This window comes from Vigna unguiculata, chromosome 8 (genome assembly GCF_004118075.2).
Source record: "Vigna unguiculata cultivar IT97K-499-35 chromosome 8, ASM411807v1, whole genome shotgun sequence".
Taxonomy (NCBI): domain Eukaryota; kingdom Viridiplantae; phylum Streptophyta; class Magnoliopsida; order Fabales; family Fabaceae; genus Vigna; species Vigna unguiculata.
The window spans coordinates 2422905-2445467 of NC_040286.1; the positions used below are offsets into that span (position 1 = coordinate 2422905).

Here is a 22563-nt window from a genome sequence, read left to right on the forward strand (position 1 = left end):
TTGGTTGTTGATTTTATGGTTTGATCTTTCGTTTTGATGCGTGAGAATATCTTGCATGAGTTGTTTGGTTGGAAAACATGGCTGCTGCAGGTGAAACAGTGGTGAGACCTGTTAATCTCGCTCAGGCGAGGCGAGACAAACAGGGGCTCGCCTAGACCAGTTTACGCGAGTGGTCGTCCAGGCGACCCGCTCCTTATTTTGAGCGAGCGAGCATTTCGCCCAGGCGAGAGGGGTCTCGCCTAAGCAAGATCCCGCGTTGCTTCCTAATGCCCTTTTCGAGCTCTTGCCTAGGCGAAGGGGACTCGCCTGAGCGAGACCCTTCAGCCTGAGTGAGGGATTGGGCGAGACTATTTTTGTGTTTGGTTGTGTGTTTACACTCATATGATTGGAATTGTATGGGTATGATTGCCATGATGAGATACATGTACATATGTATGGATATATGCCTAATGGATTACTATGTATGCGTGACATGATTCATAAATGATGAATGATGGGTGTTGTGGGAACTTGGCATGTGAGATGAATGAGTGTTTTGGAACTAAAGGAACATGGTATTTATATGAGATGAGGCCCTAGACTCATGGGGTGGTGATGATCAGATGTATGGATTCAAAATGTGATGCGTATGAGGAATTAATCTCAGGGATTGGTATGGAATTGTAAATATGATTTTGATGTTCTCTTACTGCTGCTTTATGAATGTTGGTCCGTGTCAGCGTGTAATTCCTTGGGGTCTCTAGGTGGGACCTCCGGGGTTGCGCTTCAGTGGTCGGGACGTAATTTCATGGCCCTATTAGTGGGTGCCCATGGTGGTGCCCCATTTGTATAACTAGGTAAGGATTCAAGGTAAGGACTGCATTCTGACACTCTAAGGGGCCAGTTAGTCTCACTTGGAGCGGACTGACTCCTGTGGTGAGAGTAGCAGGAGGCCTAAAATTTATTAAGGGTTAACCTTGTGGTGAGGGAAATTTGATTCATCGTAACACTTGTAACACATAGCTCGGGGGTGAGCAGCTCGGGGGTGAGCAAAGGTATCCACCACAAGTGCAAGCGTACGTTGAATTCGATCAGGTTATACGTATCCGGATGAGTCGAGTCGAGTCGTAGTGTATTGAATGAAGAGTCATGACATGCTTGGTTATTGTATGGATATGGGATGGTGAAAATATAATTGACTGTATGATGAATATGTTATTGGCTCTAGCTTACCCGTTTTGTTGTATGGTTGTATTGTATGTGGTGGTTGTTTTTTCTTGCGATGATCATCAATTTGATTGATGGGAGCAGATGAGCGAGGTTCTCGTGACCAACAAGGCAATGGTGATTTCGCTGCTTAGCCATCTGGGCTGGAGTTATTTTCTTCATGTTTTCTTGAGGGCTATGGCCCATGTATCGTTTTATGCATTTCTACTATACACTTTTGTTAGACTTGTATCTGGTTTCCGTTGGCATCGTGGTGTGCCCAGGTTGTAGGGGTTGGGTTAAGGACCCCAAGGCTACCCTACTGCACTATCCTTTGTGTGACGTTTCCTTTAATTTTGTTTAATAATTAAATGGGACGTTACAATATAAGGATAAATATCCATAAACTTATTATCTTAAGGTTTTAGGTTGAAAATTGTGTCAATATCTTATGTAGTTAAACTCATATCTGATTGATATTTGTTTTCCCAAATGAAACTACCTTCTTAAACCTAACAAATGATATCAGGACAAGGATTCTAAATAAACCTCCTCAGACCTAACAAAAATAACATTTTCAGATTTATAAAACTATAAACTCTCTTAAGATGGAATAGATACTTAGTTTGTGTGCCCTAGAAATAATTTTGCAATGCAATAACAGATTTTTAAAACGAAAAGAATAAAACAATCTTCATGTGGGTCCTGTTCTTTATACCACACAAAGTTAGAAAGAAAATGGACTCAAGGTGACGATGGGTCGTATAAGAGTATCGTATTTACAATGTATTGCTTGCGATGCTATTTATTCCCAAAAACAGAAAATGCGATAAACATTTAAAATAACTTTATTTATTCAAAGAAAAGGATAAAGAGAGGAAAAAAAGTTAATTAAAATGTCTGACTGTCACAGTCTCCCACTCAACGACGGAAGTAAGCCAATGGAGGCAGAAGACGTGGCATGCTTTTATTCGCATACGACTTTCTTCGTTTCTATATTTATGGTAGCTGGTGAAATTTTTTAAACTATATAAACGATTTTTTGTGATGATAAGATTAGAAAAAAACAATAAATTTTATTTAACATTTTCAACTTTAGCTTTGTCAAGTTTGTGATTATTCTAGTTATTATGTTCTATTTTAACATTCTAAAAACACATAAATTATTTATGGAAAGGTTTTGACTGAAAAAAAGATTTAACAAAAACAGCATGCTCACGCAAGGAATCTTAACGGATGCAGAATTTGAAAACGAAATGTGTTTAAAAATATAAAAGTGTAAGATAAGTGCCAAAAATAGAAGAGAAAAAATTTAGATAACGGATAAAGTTTATTTATTTTTAATTTCGGACTAACATTCTTTGCAATTTCAAAACAACCGAATAAAATTGGAACTCTCGATTACATATGATGATAACCCATATTTATCAGACGATTTATTATTATGTTTTTTTTACAATATAAGCAAGTGTTTTCAAGGTTTACTGTTTTCTTTAAGTCATAGAAAGTGGTCGAAGATCTTTTATGAAATTAATTTAATTGTTTTTTACAGTATAATCCACTGTATAATTTAAATAGTTTTAGTTATGTATTCGCATTCAATTATCACTCAAAAATTCACTGCATGCTTTAATACTATAATTTAAACTTTTTATACATTTTAATTTACATAAATAATAAGATTTATTTTTAAAATATGCATTTTTTATAAACATTTAATATGTTGATAAAATGTAAACATATTGACTTGTAGTGATAAATAAATAAAAAGACATGATAAAATAATAATCACGTTAATCATTTAACATCTACATTAAAAAGAAATAATAGCTGAAATTTATTTGAAAAAATTAAATTTATTTAATACTTAATATATAAAAAAATTTATAAAAAGAATTTAAAATTTATCAAGATATAAAATATAATTAAGCTACAATTTATAATTATAGAATAGATGGTGATTTTTTATCATTCAAAATGTAAAATTATGATAACTAAATTGTGAAGTGTATAACTGTGATGTTTAAATTTTAATATAATTATGAATTAATTAAATTGAGATGACAAAAGATAACATTTTAATGTGTACAACTTGTGGTAATGAGGGTAGATATTTTAATGTCAATGAAGAGACACAGACATATTTAAATATACGCGCCAAGCACGCGCGCGTGAATCCCGAGATGCAATATTATAGATTTTTTATTGTTCCAGTGTGAACTCAGACTTTGAGGAGCAATTTTACATGTACTTTCTATTTCTTATTTTTTAAATATTCACCGTGTATTTATGCATTGCATGGGTCATAAACCTTTACCCTTAATAAATTAATTATGTTTTTATTAAATTATGTTAAAACAAATGTTAAATACTATAATTTTTTTCGTAATACAATTTTTTCATGATAAGAATATGTTCCGAAAACTAAACCAGCTCGTAAATTGAGAAATAAAAGATAAATTGTAACTTTTATAAAAGTGAGATATTAGTCAAGAAAAAGTCCATAATTTTCTTTGAAAAAAACCTTTGTATTTATAAGTAGAAACATGGTTCTTCACGTCCCAAATTCTCATCTCTTCTTAAAATTTTGGGTGAATGTATTTCTATTGTAACTGATTAACTAGGTAGAAAAATAACGATTTTGTTTAAAGATGTCTAGAACAAATTATCGAGATAATATCGCTCATATCCTTTCTCAAGGTCGGTCCATATCTTTTCGCGAGGTCGGTTCAAGATTCATCCATATCTTTTATCGTGGTTGGTTCAAAGTCAGTTTGTATATTTGTTCAAGGTCAGTCCATATCCTTTCTCAAGATCGGCCTACTACCTATCGTAGGTCAATCCAAATCCAAAGAAATCATCTCGACTTGCGATAAATTTTGATCGAATCAATAAGATCGTCTATTTCCTGTATATTCCTTTTACTAATATTCTTATAAACTAATTTACGAAATTTTTAAATAATATTATTTATGTTAATATATAAAATATCTTTTACTCTCGATAAAATATTATACTTTTAGCTTTACATTCTAATAAGTAAAGTGGAGTTGGTGACTCATGGTAACTCAATTTCTAAATAAAATTAAAAACTGGGGGAGAATAGATGCATAATTGATTAAAATGTTATTTTCTTAAAAATAAATAAAAACAAATTACAATGCATAAAAATGTGTATAAACATTACAAATAAAATATATTTTTTACGGAACTATGGTTTCAAAATATTTGATCAAGTAATATTTTTCTGTTAATCTTGCATACTGTGATCCCACTTAAGAGAGGATGATGAAACCCTACTAAAAAAAATGGTAAAGAAATTTTTTACTTTTGGTCAACTCTATCGCAATACCAAATCAATGTATATTTATTAGAAATGGCATTTGGAGAAGTGCACATGTCTTTTTAAGAGAAAATTTATATTTATTTATGTTTCAAATAGTTATAAAAATTGTGTTATATCTGTTTCTGTCTAATAACAATATACTCAGTGTACTTATTTAAATGATTATTAAATACATTATATTATGAGAAAAAAATATATTTTCTTTCTTCTAACATTAAGTATAATTAATAAAATAAATTTCAAGACATACTTAATAAATAAAAAAGGGTTTTAATAATTTTTAGTAAAAATAAATATGAAGATAGGATGATGTACATACAAGTCTTAATATCTTACACTTGATCTAAAAATTTAAACATTATTCATATATAAACTCCATGCTAAATTAATTAAAATATTTCAATCAATATTATAACAAGTTCAGCAACAGTTAAGAACATAAATTTATTTGTCATCTTAATTATGACTAATTTTTTAGATGAACAAAGTAGTTTATTAGAGTTCTTTTAAATAAATCTTAACAATAATTTGAGCCACTAATCTTTCACAATTAACTGGTTAAAAATAAGTATTGATGTAATTAGAGGATTCGAAACAGCACAATTTAAACATGAGTAAAAAAAAGTAGGTATACATGTATAAAACTAAAAAAATATTTTGTTCATTAGATAAAAGTCTAAATTTGCAAAATGTGAATGGAATTAGAAAATGAGTGTGTAGACCTTGGTGTTGCGCGCGTGAGATAAGTGACCAAATTTATTATCCCCAAAGTGCCCTTTCCCTCTCTCGATCCACCTCTTATATTTTTGATATTCCCATAACCAAACCTTTTCTGCATGTGAATTTATTAAAATCTAAATCTATATTGTTAATATTATAATTCAGGAATTTAGTTATCTAAAGGTTATATTGGTCATTTAGGGTAATTACTTATCAATAATTAATTACTAATTCTGCTCGACGTCCTTCGCGATATTATTGGCTACCTAATCTTCATCAATTATTATTTTATTTTAGATAAATAAATAAACAAATTTTAATCCAATTATTATCCAACCCCTCTCTTTCTCTCTCCTTCTTTTCTCTTTATAAGGTCAAGTTCAGTGCACCTTTTCACCACTCTCACACTTTCTTTCTCTTCTTCATCAAACATGGCTTCTTCCACTTCCGTGAACATGGCGATTATGCTGTTGTTCGCGCTCTTCGCGCTTTCTTCAGCCTTGGACATGTCCATAATCTCCTACGACAACGCTCACCGGGACAAGGCCACGTGGCGCACCGAGGAGGAGGTCAAGTCCCTGTACGAGGAGTGGCTCGTGAAGCACGGCAAATTGTACAACGCGCTCGGGGAGAAGGATAAGAGGTTTCAGATCTTCAAAGACAACCTGCGATTCATCGACGAGACAAACGCCGATAACCGAACCTACAGGTTGGGACTGAACCGGTTCGCGGATCTGACCAACGAGGAGTACAGGGCCAGGTACTTGGGAACCAGGATCGACCCGAAGCGGAGGTTGGGAAGGACCCCGAGCAATCGTTACACGCCACGTGTCGGGGATGCACTGCCAGATTCCGTTGATTGGAGGAAGGAAGGTGCTGTTGTCCCAGTCAAAGACCAAGGAAGCTGCGGTAAGCACTGTGCCACTCTCTATTGTGACTTATTTCTTACGCTTTTCTTTATCCTTTTTTTTTTCTCAATTCGAGAAAAATAAGTTGATTTTTAATTTATCATCGTCGATCCGTGTTTAATTAATCTCTGTTTTTGCAATTATTTTTTTTAATTGTTTTGTTGCGTAGGTTAATTGGTACCAAATTGTATTTTAGTCAATGGTTTGAGGTTTTTTCTTCCGTCACGCTTTTTCCTTAACCCACTCGATCCTGGATCAGTTACTTATCCCGACCGCAGTACTTCGACTGTTGATTGACTGATCGTAGTACTATGATTGTCGTGGTTTGCTCGCAGTGTTGTGACGAATTTTGCATGTTGGATTGAATCCTTCTTCGAATGTGATTTAATAATTTTTTTTATGAAAAAAAATCACTTTGAATCAAGTAGCGTGGGGCTGTTCTATGTTTATCCGTTGACCTTGAGTTAGAATCCTGATATTGAGAACAAACCAAACCATCCGATTCCAGAACAATATTTTTTCTGTTTTTTTTTTTGTATCAATGATTGTTTGTAATTTTGAATGTGTGCATACGATTTATTGTTTGATCCTCTACCTGTTTGTAGAAAATATCTAGGGTGACCAAAAAGAATAGCTCCTATTTCTTTATGTTGAAAAATGATAAAAGTTACGATTTTTTCGCTTTCTCTTTAACTAATTGTTGATATTTTTGTGTGGTCATATTTGATTGACTGCTTTGCAGTTGCTTGAACATCCACCTGATTTATTGATTAATATAGGGAATGAAAACATCTAACGGATAAATTCATTCAATATTTCTTACGTTTGAAACCTCAATTCAAGGTTTTAATTGAGACCCACCTACCCAACCCTTTTGTCCCCATTATTACGTAATTGGATCAGGATTACAAAAGTAGCACGATGGCCCGTGATTTCTGATAATACCTTGATGTGATAAAAAGTTCGGTGCCAATGAACCTTACAGAGATTCCTCAGGACCCATGAATACTTACAACCTACCAATCACTATTACAGTTCTTTGTCTTTGTGCATCATACCATTTTTTTTTACCTTTTGTGGTCCAAGAAAAATGAATATTACCTGACTAAACTAAACAGGTAAAAATAATAATTTAAAGAAAGTTACTTTAGCCTAGGATGAAGTGAAGCATGAATTATAACAGAGCAAGGAGCAGGAGAGTGCTTCAGTGTGACAAATGAGTTTCTTGCGGTGATCTTTGTCTTAACAACCTGTGATTTTTTAATGTTAGTTTGAGATTTGTTGAATGACTGTTTTTTTTTTGTTTAATGTAGGGAGCTGTTGGTCATTCTCAGCAATTGGTGCTGTTGAAGGAATCAATAAGATAGTCACCGGCGAACTGATTTCATTATCAGAACAAGAATTGGTGGATTGTGATACAGGATATAACATGGGATGCAATGGAGGACTTATGGACTATGCATTTGAGTTCATCATCAACAATGGAGGCATTGATTCCGAGGAGGATTACCCTTACCGTGCTGTAGATGGTACATGTGACCAGTACAGGGTTAGTAACTTGGTCCTGTTTTTTTAAGAAAACAATTGCTTCTAAAATATAGTTATCAATCAAATTCTTATGTTCTTTTGTTTTGTTTGGTTATTTTGCTAATATGCAGAAAAATGCCAAAGTTGTTTCTATTGATTCTTATGAAGATGTTAAAGCCTATGATGAGTCAGCATTGAAAAAGGCCGTTGCAAATCAGCCTGTGAGCGTTGCTATTGAAGGAGGAGGAAGGGAATTTCAACTTTATTCATCTGTAAGTTTCTAATTTGATTTTATCCATGATCTGGGAAAAGAAAGTGTGCCTATTGCATAGAAGAAGTGGAATTGGATTTTAAACAAAATAGGTTTTTACTCAGTATATTTCATATTTGTCAGGGTGTGTTCTCTGGAAGATGTGGAACAGCACTGGATCATGGTGTTGTGGCTGTTGGGTATGGTACAGACAACGGTCATGATTATTGGATTGTGAGGAATTCATGGGGTGCTGATTGGGGAGAGGAAGGGTACATCAGAATGGAAAGAAATCTGGGTAACAGCAGATCAGGAAAGTGTGGAATTGCGATCGAGCCATCTTATCCCGTTAAGAATGGTGCAAACCCACCCAATCCTGGACCCTCACCCCCTTCACCCGTGAAGCCACCAAATGTTTGTGATAATTACTACAGCTGTTCAGATAGCGCAACTTGTTGCTGCATTTTCGAGTTTGGAAACGCTTGTTTTGAGTGGGGTTGCTGTCCTCTTGAAGGTGCTACCTGCTGTGATGACCACTACAGTTGCTGCCCCCATGACTATCCCATCTGCAACACCAGAGCTGGAACTTGTCTCAGGGTATGACCATGACCATGACCATGACCATGACCATGACCATGACATGACCTTCTAATGTTTTTCATGCTTGCATTTTGAACTAAATTTTGAGGTTGAACTAAGCATTTGCATTTAATTCTATCTTGGATTTTGGTGTTTGATACTTCATTATTGTATCATGTGTATACTTATCTGAATTTTCTGTGAATGACAGAGCGAGAACAACCCATTTGGAGTGAAGGCATTGAGGCGTACTCCAGCCAAACCCCATGGGTCCTTCAACAATGCTTAAGCTGTGAAGGGGAATGCATACGTGCAGAAGGAGCCAGTGATGAAGTAAAAGGAAGAAGAGGATGGAAACACTAACTGATACACTTCTACTTTACTTTCACTTAATATTGCACGTAACATGCAAATTTGTATCATTTTATTATGATACACAAACAGACTTATTATCCTCATCAAATTTCAGTCGAACATTGGCTGTGTACATAGGGCCATATTATTTATGATGCTCTTGTATTTGTATTTAAACTCCAAATGGCGAACATATTTCATTGCTGTTAGTTTCCAAGTTCTGTAAATTATGCTACATTGAAGTTATATTTGCATTTCTCCCATATTCACATGTTATGCTATCTTATCTTATTTCCTTATATGTTGGAATACACCGGATTCATGTGCCTGCTTTGTTGCATTCTGCTTAGTTTAGCTGCTTTTTGCTGTGAGAGGATATTATAGTTGATGGAAGTAAATCGTTGATTTGATGGTATATACAGTTTGAGAAAACAGTAATATGAAGTTTGATTAGGATAACAACCATTGGATTTACACTGCATGTTGGTCATGGAACTTCAACAATCAGGCAATTGACACAAAATTTACCAAACCTTTATATACTGAAACGTAAGGGTAGCATACTTATCTGATCAATAAATGTTTTAAGGTGCTTGGTGATGAAGCAACTCAAATACACTTTTAACAAAACTGTACATTATAGCAATAAATTTGAGGAGAAAAATGTAGTGTTGGGGACCAAGGGCAAATACTGATTGTCTCTTTATACAGCTGCTTGATGCGGACTTCAATCTATCACTCTCTTTTATTTCGTTTTCTACACCTTATAGGGACAGTTCTTACACAAGGTCCAGCTTCACCTACCAAAATGCAATCCAATCCGGGTAAGTTGAAATTTTTCCTTGCATCAATTTCTTACACTCCATGAAATTCTTTGGTCACCTCTCCATTCATTCTGAGACGAATTTTCCTTAAAACTGTGATACCTTCTGAATCATAAGTTACCTAATAATTTAAATTTGACTTTCTTTAGTAAGTCAAGTTATCTTTCCCCTGAAAACTAAAGATTAATCTCTCTAAAAATAAATATGTATTAAACAAAATTGTTCTTTTTGAAGAATGAATTTCCGACCATATCTTTACAGGACATTAATCATAATCTATTATATTAGTACGACAGAAATGGGAAACTCTTCATGAGACTTGTTAATGTCTGTAGGAGAACATTTTCTTTTGTCATTTTTTCAACTATAGCTTGGCTGTTACCATTTTGCAACTGCTAAGGTAAACCTACCATCCAACCAACAACTTGGTCGCGAGGTGTTAAGACAACATCAACAATGTCTTTTCATAAAGAAAGGTGAGATGTAACGTGCACAAGAAAATATGGAATGAAGTAGCAGCATGTTGTATCTGCACTGAATTTATATTTAGCCTTATTGTGCAGAAGAGAACCTTAACTTCCTTTGAATATTGATCAGTAAATTGAGATCTTAAGCAATCTAAAGAAGAAGAAAAACCAACCTTGGAACTAGAAATTCAAGCATAAGTTAAAATCTCACATCAAAGTTGAAAAACATAAGAAAGAAGACTCAAATATTTGTTATCTTTATCCTAAAATTGGTATTAGACTCTATCTTGTAGTTCGCAGGAATTCTCCCCAAAAGTATCCATTATGAATTACTAATGATGGTGAATTAGATTTTGAACAAAAGGGTGAATCAATACATATTTTTGACCCATGTAGTTGTCATGCCTAATTCCAATTTAATGTTTACATATTTTATTTATTAAAAATAATCTGCAATTTTGATATTTTTCTTTTTCAAATTTCATCTCTCAAATTTATAAGGGTTACAATTAATTCATTGAAATACCTTTTTTTTTTCGTTTACCTAATATTATCAAATAATTAGATATTTAAAATAGAAATTGATTTACAAGATTTTAAAACTTAAATACGTTTTTAATTATGTTTCTAAAGTTTATAAATGAGTAAATTTTGCTTTTAGTTATGTAAAACATATATGTTTATCTAATATAATTTCTTCAAAATTTGAATTTCTTATTTTTATTTCAAATTCATTTCTTTTTAAATATTGAAAGATATTGCATGCTAATATTATATCACCAATATTTAGTAGTGACAAAAAGAGTTGAATCTTAGTATTTTGCTGAATCTTAGTATTGTCTTAGGGACCATGACCTCCCAACCTCTTTTATTATTATTATTATTTTTAAAAAATTTATGTAGTACATATTATATTAATATTAATGAAAATTAAATTTGGTAGACTTTTATTTCTTTCATAAAATATAGTATATAATATTAATAAATAATAAAATAAAATAAAGTATAAATAAATTTATTAAAATATTTTTTATGTTCTCTTTCATTGTCTTTCACATACTATATTTATTTTTCACTCTTACATATTTTATTTTATTTTTGAAGAAAAATAAAATGCTATATACAAACCAAATTTATTCTTTTTATTATCAGTTTTCGTATATTTCTCATATGTTCTCTTCTATGAAGATAAAAGACATAACTCTATTTTGTTTCATTTATAATAAAACATTAGTTAAAGATTAGTATTTTTTCACCATTTCATGATTTTTTTTGTATATATAAGGAAAAATTATGTATAATATATTTTGTCATGACCGTTTTTTAATTGTGATTTGATTATTGTAGATTTGTTTTAGTATCTACGTTTTTCAATTTTTTTTATTAGATTTTGATAAATCATTTTTTATTCTTAATTTTTTTTAAATTAAAATATATGTATACTAATGAATAAAAGAATATATTCATTTTTCTAAAAATATAAAAGACTAAAAAAAGTATCATGTTAATGATCCAATATCTGAATTAGAGAAACTATTTCTTAAGATTAAAAAATCACAATGTAGGAAATAACTTTCATATTAACTTTTTGAAACATATAATTTGGAGTATATTATTTTTACCTCTAAAATATTTATGGTCAAAATCCTGGTGACAAAATAGATAGGAGTGAACCTAACCTGGCTCACTTTATGGTGAGTCAGAAATTTTGTAACCCGGCTCAACCCACCACGGGTTGGTGGATTAAGTGGGTTGGCTCACCAACCCACCTAAAAAAAATTATTTATTTATTTTTTAGTATTCAAATATTTAAATAAATTTTTAAGTAACCCATGAGATGACAATAATAGTAAAATCAAAAATCAATGTTTGAATCATGCTCACCACCAATATATGAAGAATTATTTTCAAGAAAGTATCCATATAGTCTAAGAAAGCATGACTAATATTACAATTTTTCTGTCATGCTATTCAACAAAATATAAATAAATAAATTATATTTTTTTTTCATGCTAATTTAGAGAAAATTGTTTATAAGACGGTTACTTGAGTAATTTACTATAAAGATTATAGTTAAAGATTAAAGTATCAACATATACAACTTGGCAATCAAATTAATTAAACATTCAAATTATTCAAATATAATTAAGCAACATTCTAGCATTTAAAAATATGAAATTGTGAACAAATATAATAGGAGTACTAAATAATTATTAAAAAAATAAAAAAAAATTGTAAAAAAATATTGGTGGGTTAAGTGGGCCAATTCACATTCAACCCGACTTGAACCCGTTTAACCCGTGGATTAAATGAGCCGGGTTGAGTTTGACCCACTTTTTAAAAAAGTGAATTTTTTTCAACCCAACCCGACTCGAACCCGTGGTGAGCCGGGTTGGCTCACGGGTTAAAACCCATTTTTACATCTTAGATAGGAGTAGGTAATATATTGAATGTATCCTATCTTACTTCACCTAATGAATCTGCGTTTATGTTTGATAAAGATTATTTTAAACTATAATACATATTGAAATTCTAAATTATATTGTATGTAAATTACAATATTAATTATTTAGTATTTATTTTATAATAATTTTAACAAAATTCTCTGCATTTTCTCTAAATCTTTTATAACTTTTACAACTGATACCTTAGATCACCATATTACATGGTTTATATTATATGTATAAAATATTAAAAGTGGTTTACCATAATTAAAATAAAATAACTATTTTTGTACTACGTTGTTTAAATAAATAGTTAATAATCCTGTAATTTTATGCGATGGGAATCATATAAATAATTATTTTATTATGATGGAGACATAATGACAAAAGGTTTTCATTGGAGTTATGAAAATTATATACACTGAAAATCTTATCTTTGTTAAGTTTTATGCAGTACTCTCAACCATTGTAAGTAACATAATAACATGCATAAAGGAAGAAATTGGTGCAAAATTCATGACTATAAGAAGGAATTCACGTAACAAACTAACTTATATATATATATATATATATATATATATATATATATATATATATATATATATATATATATATATATATATATATATATATATTAACATTACAATTTAGTAGGATGAATAGGGAATTTTAAATTATGCTAAACCTGTGCTAGATAACTCAACCTAATGTTAACATGTCAAAATCAAAATCCATCTAACTTATTTTTGTCAACTGCGATTTATTACTTGCTTAATGTCATAAATAAAATTGTCAAATATTATTAAGAGTAATGTAAAAAATACAGATATATAATATAAAATTAAATTCAACTGATTTTATCGAAAACAGTTTTTTTTAGATGTACAAAGTATTGATTTCCATCAAATTAAGCTTCACAAAGTTTTTTAATTAAAATTTATTTAAAAAGTGTTTTTTTTTGTGCATTTTCTTTTCTCTGCATAACAAACTGCACTGCTGTAAATTGAAATTGAAATATTCAATTTGAAGTCTGATGGAATTTTCACTTTCGTCCTTCTCCCCTTTAAAAAATTCTTAAATTATATATAGTGTAAAATAATTTAAGTAGCTAAAGTTAAATTACAAAATATTAATGAAATATACAGAATTTTTAAAATCCTGAAACTAAAATAATAATAAAAGAACACCTGATAAGACCTGATTTTAAGATAGTTCAAAACAAAGGTAAAAGAAAATAAAAATGGCAAAAGAATACTGAGAAACAAAAAGAAGGAATACATTTCTTCTTCGTTGACACTGAAAATTCAGATAGTATAGTTTGAGTTTACAATTAATTCAGTCAAAGAAATTTGTTAGGTGAAAGAAGCTTTTTCTCCAGATCTCACAGGTGGAGAGCTATGGAATATCTGGGGATTGATCTTAGCTGCGCCGTGGGATCGCTCCGCCATGGCCACTTCCCGGAGAAGGATTGTTTGCTCCCTCTCATTTCCAAACTCCTCGGTTACGCCATCGTCGCCGCCTCCACAACCGTCAAGCTCCCCCAGGCACTAATCGTTAACCGTTTCGTTATTCTGTTTGTTCGTTTCATCTGTTCCGTTTTTTGATACTAAATACTACTACTCCGGTTGTGTCAGGGTTAGGGTTTTGCTCGATAGATGTTGTTCTAAGCATGTTTAACCTTTTTAGCTTATAGTAATTTAACGAGGATTTTCAATTCGGAAGCACTGTGTTCGTGATGCTATTATGGTGTTAATGTTCAGATTATGAAAATTCTGAAGCATAAGAGTGTGAGAGGCCTTAGCATGATCTCCTTTGAGCTCGAAGTTATCGGATACACCATCGCGTTGGCTTACTGTCTCCACAAAGGCCTTTCGTTCTCGGCTTACGGAGAGTTGCTGTTTCTTTTGATCCAAGGTGTGCCAGCAGTTTTAGCTTAATTTTTGGTATCTGTTCATTCTTTGTGCAGAACTGATACATAGAGTGAAGTTGCCTTGTGTGAATTCGGCGAGATTATGGTGTGTTTAGGTTTATGCAATGTTGTTTAGAGTTTGTCATTAAAACATACGAGATGCTAGCTAGCAGCACGCACTTTCCAACGAACACTTCACCACTGGTTGAAATTTATTGAAAATTACAAAATCAGAGATAAATTTTATAAGAGGAAACCCATTAAAATTTGTGATTTTCAATATATTTCAGTCAGAAGTAATCAAAATAGTATTTTTATAGCTTTTCTTTTAATATAATCAATAACTAATCAGATTGTGTGTTTGTTATTTAGCGTTTGCTTTCTTCATCGTACTTCCATTCAATGATTATATTATATCATGCTCTTTTGAGTGGTCATGAGATTAGGGCTGGATTTGTTGGTGTTTGTACTCAGTTCTGTCTTATAAACTAGATTATATTGGTAATATATTCAGATTTCAGTCACTTTATTTCTTAAGTTCAATTGCCAACGTATAGACTGAATTGTGATATTGTTTATTAATTATTATCTTATAATGTTGGCAGGTTAAAGTTAAATAACTGATGTCCATAGCATACTACACCATTGAGTTTGCTTTTGTCAAACAGATTTCTTTTAGTCCCTACTCCCTGCTTGCATCATATCATACTCATACATAAGCACTTTCACATGTTTCTCTATTTGGGTCTAACAGGTCCTGGGATAAACAAAACCATCTTGTTAGTTTCAAAAATATGCTATCTTCCCTTATTTTGTGATGCAGGGCCGGTAGGAAAGAAAATAATTAGTAGCTGGGTTGTGGCTGTATCCCTAGATATTTTATTTTAGTGCCAAGGATCACATTTTGGGAATTGGCTTTTTGCTAGTTGTCCTTAGGAAGTTATATTTTAATTATTGTAATTTGAAATTCCTATTGGATGTAAACTGAATGATCACATAATGTGAAAGTCTTTGATCTAAACTTGCCTTTGTCTGAATATATTTTCCTTAAATATTAAATACAAAATCATTTTGAACTTTTTCTTTCTTAGTTTGTTACACTAGAAGAGCCCGTCCATTGATTATATTTGAATCTTTCTTAAAACTTTCTTTATTGCTTTGTAGAATCCTATCTAGAATTTTTCGTCCTACATCATTTTGTTCATGATTTTGTCTAATTCTACACACTAATATATTGTGTTCCGAAATTAGTACTTGCACAGGTATCATAGACTTCATATCATACGGGTTGTACTGATCTATCTTTTGCTGGGTATTGCTATGTTGTTTTCTATTTTCTTCAAGTTATCTAACCGCATCTTCCTCTATATTTTTTGTAACAGCTATAATATTGGTTGCTGTAATCTACTATTACTCTCGACCTTTGAGTACAATAACATGCATCCGGGCATTGCTGTATCCTACATGCTTGATGAAGAACTAGGTCTTTATTCTTGTGTTATGTGGTACAATTAGATATTCTCAAATCATTTCCTTGATGCATTGGTTTTCAGATATTGTGCTGTAGCACCCACTATCTTTGCTGGTCAAATCGATCCTTTCCTCTTTGAAGCTCTGTATGTGAGTGACAACTTTTTGTTTGCTAAAATAGTTGTTAATTATGTTGTTTTACGAATTTTAGAAAGTGGCTTTGCGGTGCACCTAGGTTAAGGTTAAGAGTCGTAGGCGGAAGCTTTATCTTTGACCGTTTTCGTACACACGCACACACATTAGCTGAGACAAAACATTGATTTTTGTGGCCATCCTCTATATTCAAGTTAGTATAAAAGCGGGTAAGATCCTGCATTGTCTTGTTTGGCTGCTATCCACTGCGTCCAATCGTCCACTACCTCGACCAATGTATTTTACTCTGACAATCTTAGGGACAGCATTGCAACTCAAACCAAGAAGTTGCACGCCTAATACTTAGTCACGTCCTCCATGCACAATTCTTCTCCAAAGAGCTATTGTGTCTGTGCATCTCAGCTGCCCGATGAAATCCTGTCAGACCACTTCCATCAACTTTGTCAGCATCTTCTAGGCATGTTTCTACCCTTGGTTCATCATTTCGACGAACTTGATGATGTTGAATACATTTGGCCTGACCTCTTCTACCTCGCATCTTCGTTATGACCTTTATACCATGTGCTCTATCTTTGAAATGGCCTCTTGAGGTTATGTTATTTTCTTTTCTGGTATCCCTATCAATTCAATTGCAAAACTCAACTGGAAAAATTACTTGGTTTGGTCTACCTTCAATGGAGTTGTGATTCCATGGTCAAGAATACCATGACCATTTGGAGAAGGTGGTCAGTGATATTCCCACTTAAAATAATAGATATCAGTGGCAAAACCTTGACTTTTAACTATGTGTTGTCCAATGTTCTAGAGATACTCAGGTCCTTCAGGACCTGTTCTTTTTGAAAAAGCCCGAAGATGTTTTTTCTATGATATTCATCATCTCTTTGATGCATCAGAAAGGTAGTCTCCTCAAATACACCAACCATGATATGGTGTCGCATGTAGCAAAAGTTCGAGTTACAGTAGAAGAAATGAATAAATAGATTTGTTGTGGCGGACTCATTGCTGTAGATTAACAAAATTCTTGAAAAAGTTATACGCAGTTCTAATTTTGTGAAGTTCACATTCAAATTTTGATCATGTATTTGATCAAATTGTAGTTAGTGATCAAATTCCTTTTAGAAAACCTGATCACTTGACTATTTTGTGTGCCTACTATGGTGAAAGTTTGAAACTTCAGCAATGGTATCACTCTGTGGAAGACGGGTGGTCATTGCGACCAAGGATGTGGTGCTTGTTGTGGATGTCCTTAATTTATATACAGCAAGAGAATAAGTCATCCAAAAAATTTAGATTCCATGTTTTCTAATGAGGAGTACCAAGAATATTTGATGTATAAGTACGAAAAATTCGACAATCAAGTCAATCTTCCTTAGTTCCAAGAGTTTCAGCAGCATGCATTTTTCATTGAAATTGCATGCTCCCTAATGCTGAATACAAATTTTCTAGTATCACCGGGGAGATGTCGTCCTCATTGTCTATTTTTTTTTAATAAAGAGAATGCCCTTTTCCTCTCTTCAAAATCAAATTCCCCACTCCATTATTTTTCCAAACATCCTTTTGTCTCTCTCCTCCGGTGTTTTTCTATACTTTTTTGTTCATAATGTCTCTCTAGGTTTAGACAATTTTTTCAAAGATTATGAAATGTATTTTTTGGGTAGTTTTGTCTTAAAAAAGGATACAAATGTTATTTTCTAACTATCAAAAGGTATTATGTCTATTGATGTTACCTTTTTCTGAAGACATGCCATTTTTCACGCCCTCCATGGAAGTTGTTGCTTTCATTCAACATGTTATCTTTATTCAGTCCTCCAGTTTAGTGATAATTCTACCTCTTTCTAGCTCCAATTAAAGGGGAAATCAACCTTCATCGTATACTCATGGTGAAATTGATGCTACCGGTAAAACAAAGAGTGGCTCAATCACAGTCAATGGGGGGTGTATTGATTGAGAAAATGAAATTTTAATTCAGAAAAACTTTAATCTTGAAACCTCTTAATAATGATGACTATGTAGAGATGAATAGATTTTAAGAACACCAGAAATTTAAAAACAACAAAAGAAAGTATTAAAGAATCACAAAGATTTTTATACTGGTTTGATTCTTTTCAAATCTACATCTAGTTAATCCCAACAACATTAGCTAGATTTTCCACTAAAATCTTGGAAATGTCTAATTACAAGAAAAACCTATGGAACTAGACCATTACAAAAATCAATCACTCCTTGAAACACTCTTTAAGAAGATTTACAAGGCAATGAATACAATCAATTACCTATATACCAACACACCAAGCACTAGTGCACGAAATTTGATTCAAATAACAAGAAAAGTAAAAGATATCATGATAGGTTTCTTGATTCCTTCCATTGCCTATCATATCACCTGTATTGTGATTGATTACACAGAAAATTGACCTATAGTTTGAACAATCTCCCTTGTTGAATCAGGAGAAAATCAAAAAGAATTTTTACAAAATTACTCTGGGAAACTTCCTCACAAAATGCTTTCAAAGTCTGAAAGTATTGCAAAATGATATCTGTATTTAAAATTGAAGGAGAGGCTTCTTTTTAAATGGATTTTGATCTAACTGAATGAAATAATCTATTATTGTTAAATATAATTGATTAATTTGTTCATTTATAAACTCAGAAAACACTTATTGAGTCATTTTTAGAGCAAATATTTGGTGTATGTAAAATCCTCACGTTTGCATTCATAGATATTTCAAAAGGCTCTAGGACAGGGATTGTTTTATGAGGACAATAGAAATACTTAAATCTTAGGTTATTATGATACAAATTGGGCTGATTGGTCCATTGACAGAAGATCCATCACAATGTATTATATATTCATTACAGGGAGTATTATCTTTTGCTAGAGCAAGAAACAAATTGTTGTTATCCGATCTAGTGTAGAAGTTGAATATAAATCTATGGTCTTGGCAGAAGATATCCATCACAATGTATTATATATTCATTGGAGGGAATATTATCTTTTGCTAGAGCAAGAAACAGATTGTTGTTACCCGATGTAGTGTAGAAGTTGACTATAAATCTATGGTCTTGACCACATGTGAACTTGTGTGGATTAAGAAACTATTTCAAGAGTTGAAGTTTTGTGAAGTTGAGAAGATGAAGTTGTACTGTGATAATCAAGTGGCCTTTCATATTGCCTGCAATCTAGTGTTTTATGGGGGAACCAAACATAGAAATTGATTGTGTTATGGTAACTAATAGTTGTTGTTTAAGAACTTAAAATATTAGCTCCAATTACCAGCTTGTAGACATTCTAACCAAGCCTTTTAGAGGGTCTAGAATTCAGTTTCTATGTTCTAAAAGCTTGGTGCATACAATTTATGTGCTCCAACTTGAGGAGATGTTAAAATAGTTGTTTATTTGTTGTACAGCTGTTGTAAAGTTGCTTTTGGGTGTACATAGCTTAAGGTTGTACACACTGTTTTTATACGCAAACACATTTACTTATGCTTGACGAAAATTTGCTCTAATTGAATGTCATGAACCAACTAACCTAAAACCCTAAATCCAAAACCTAAATTTTAAGCTGTTAGATGAAAACGCATGAACTTTTTTCTATTATTTCATTCTTGACCCCTCATGCAAGAGTCCTTTGTGCTGGAAGCATGAACAATGTGCAAGCCACCTACCTGGTGCTAAAATTGAACTTTCTTGTTAAAATAATGAGGATAACATGGATTGAAACTCTAGACTACTTGGTTGTGGAGGCTTTGATACTGTTTCATGAATGAAGTATTCTTAAAGCTTTAGTTGTTAGCTGAATATAGAAAGATGGTTTTTTATTTATTTCTTGCAGAATTGTTTCTGTTGAGTATTTTAGCCTTTATTTTATAACTGTTGGTTACTAGGCTCTCATCACTTAATCTTTCTTGAATTGAGATGTGGATATGATCTTTTCCAGGCATCCCAGCATGCAATTTTTCTCTTTGCCAGGATCCCACAAATATGGCAGAACTTTTCTGTAAGTTGAAAACATATTGCCTATTCAATGTTCCTGCTATATTGGACAAAAACGCCTAGTTGTTGTCATTAGATTTACAAACTTTTTTTTTAAAGTACTTGCACTCAATACAATATTTGATTTTCCAGTCAGAATATCTACTTATGTCCTCTTTATTAATGAATAAATGGGTTCTTTCACTCTACTTCATGATGGCTTACTTTACACTAAAATACTTGAAAGAAACTTTGTTTCTGAGTATATGCTGTAATTGATTATGTTTATAAGAGAACTGGTTGCTTTTTTGACTTGTGTGTAATGAGAGGCTAGGATGCCTTGAACCCTGTTGTAGTTATACTGAATTTTTTCATATAATGCTTCTACATTCCCTATTGTGTGTGTGTTTTTTTTGTCTACAATTTTTCGTTTGATGAATTATGTTGACTCTTTGTTTCACTAGCCTTATTCTTCATTGATAACTTACTATGTTTGAGCAGAATAAAAGTACTGGCGAACTCAGCTTCATAACTTCTTTTATGAATTTTGCTGGTTCAATGGGTAAGCCATTATGATTTCGGTAAAGTTTTGTTAAGTTTCCTTGTGTTTACAGACTAATATATTTATTTTATTTGTTGCAGTTAGAGTATTCACAACTATCCAAGAAAATGCACCGAACAGTGGTAAGTTGATGCTTAATTTGTTTTCGTCATCTTGACTTTTGTTGTTGTTGTCATTGTCAATGAATGTTAACTTAGTGTTTTGGTGCTAAAAGTAGTGTTTATTTGTTTTACTTTTGAGAATCTTAGAGCATGTTCTATACAAATCTTAAAATAAGAAGAAAAAATAAGGTGTAGTTTTTGAGGGTAGCGGTTGTAGTTTTTATGGTTAGATGTTCGCAATAGAAAAAGATGGTATTTGGAATTAAGTGGTCTACTACATCAAAGCAAGTACTTCAACATTGTGTTTTTTCAAAGATAGTTCCAAAACATCTCCCATGTGTGTATTTCCCCTCCATATCTGATACTGTTAATTTTGCTTTTGAAAATAAGAGATAAAAACAACTAAACTACTGTTTGTAGCTAAAGACTACATTGAATGGAGTGCTAGGATTGGAATTTTTTTTCTTAGAAATATGACACTGTTATTTTCAAATAAGATGTATGGTTCTTTATAAGCAAGACAATATGTTGATTTTCCCAAGGATGATAGCACATCGTAATAATACATCATATGAAGATATATAGTTCATAGGTCCCTTGGATGATCTAGTGAATAAGAAGGGTAGAGCTCTCGAGAACTCGAGCACTCTATAGACTTGCTTTTCTTAAGCCTTAAGGAGCGGTAGATTCAAATTCCATGTTTTAAATCTTGTATATACTTGTGTAAGTATTGTCTTGTTGTGACGTGAAGTCCTGATACTACCAAGAAAATGGTGACTTAGTTTCCATTGTTAATATTGAAGCCACCTATGAATTGTTTCCATTTTTTTTGTATTTAAAATAAAACATATCTTTCTTTCAAAAATAATGTCTTCGCCCTCCTTGACTTGATACGTACCAAAATCTTTCATTGACTATTGTTATTTTAAATGTCTTTCTTTACTATTTCATATTATTGTGACTTTTTCTTAATTTTTTTGAAGTTCTCTTGGGCTATGCAATTGGTGTCGCAACAAATTTTACCATCCTAAGTCAGATAATATTATACCGAAAACCCCAGGTCGAAAAGGAGAAGAAAACCAAGTAATAGAACCGTATCGAGTTGTGTATATCTCTTCACGATTCATGGGCAACGCTAGGTGCCACTGGATCGTATCCACCATTATAATTTTGTCGCACTCTTAAGTATCAAACGTCTTATTTCAAGTTTCTAGTGCTGATAGGTGGACCATATAAAGGTAACCATTAGTTCCAAAAGTAACAGCTGATTATTATCTTTTATTTTGGATCCTGAGACAATCTTGTTTAATTATTTTATCGTTGTTTATCAAAGCTAAAATTTAAAGGAGGATAGTCCAGGTTCTTTGTAAGGAACTTTTATCATGATTTGTTAGCCTTACTTCTACTCTTCTATAATCATAAAATCTTAAGAATCTCATCATGATTGTACATGGCTTGGTTCCTTTTTGATATAAAATGTATTGGGTAAAATAAAAGCGTCGATGGTTTCTCACCAAGGTCTTAATGTGAGACATTAAGTTGCCTTGAGATTTCATATAGTTTACTCGCGTATTTGGAAGGCATATGAACTTCGGCTGAAGTACCTTCAAAACTGCATTGGCCAAATCGCCTTGAGAATTGCCATTTACTGGGTTGTCGTAAGTGCTGCTTTAGCACCAAAATATTTTAATTTTCTTTGCAGAATTTTCTCTATTTCATGCCAATCTATCTGAAAGATGATGATACAGAGTAACTTTACCTCAGTTAAGCTTGTTCCTTTTATTATGGGTTA

At 32.3% G+C, this 22563-nt stretch overlaps 2 protein-coding genes across 2 annotated transcripts; both read left to right on the top strand.

Annotated features, from left to right (window-relative positions):
- The first annotated feature begins 5632 nt into the window (after positions 1-5632).
- Positions 5633-9168, top strand: LOC114195405 (low-temperature-induced cysteine proteinase-like). The gene is made up of 5 exons (XM_028085865.1): positions 5633-6160; positions 7473-7708; positions 7818-7958; positions 8081-8533; positions 8727-9168. Exons 1-5 carry the CDS (start codon positions 5683-5685, stop codon positions 8802-8804), a joined length of 1386 nt encoding a protein of 461 aa, XP_027941666.1. The 5' UTR covers positions 5633-5682; the 3' UTR covers positions 8805-9168.
- A 4651-nt stretch (positions 9169-13819) lies between these two features.
- LOC114195219 (mannose-P-dolichol utilization defect 1 protein homolog 2-like) lies at positions 13820-22187 on the top strand. Its single transcript, XM_028085613.1, is given in 9 exon segments — positions 13820-14148; positions 14365-14518; positions 15896-15968; positions 16067-16133; positions 20074-20133; positions 20610-20670; positions 20751-20792; positions 21755-21762; positions 21764-22187. Coding segments are annotated over 9 exon segments (651 nt in total). The 5' UTR covers positions 13820-14001; the 3' UTR covers positions 21803-22187.
- Positions 22188-22563: the final 376 nt, after the last annotated feature.

What these genes read in the sequence shown, in the direction of transcription:
- LOC114195405 (XM_028085865.1), top strand. Translation starts at nt 5,683, where the DNA reads ATGGCTTCTTCCACTTCCGTGAACATGGCGATTATGCTGTTGTTCGCG. An exon ending in AATTTCAACTTTATTCATCT is followed by an intron (nt 7,959 to 8,080) that starts GTAAGTTTCTAA and finishes CATATTTGTCAG; the next exon opens with GGTGTGTTCTCTGGAAGATG. An exon ending in GAGCTGGAACTTGTCTCAGG is followed by an intron (nt 8,534 to 8,726) that starts GTATGACCATGA and finishes TGTGAATGACAG; the next exon opens with AGCGAGAACAACCCATTTGG.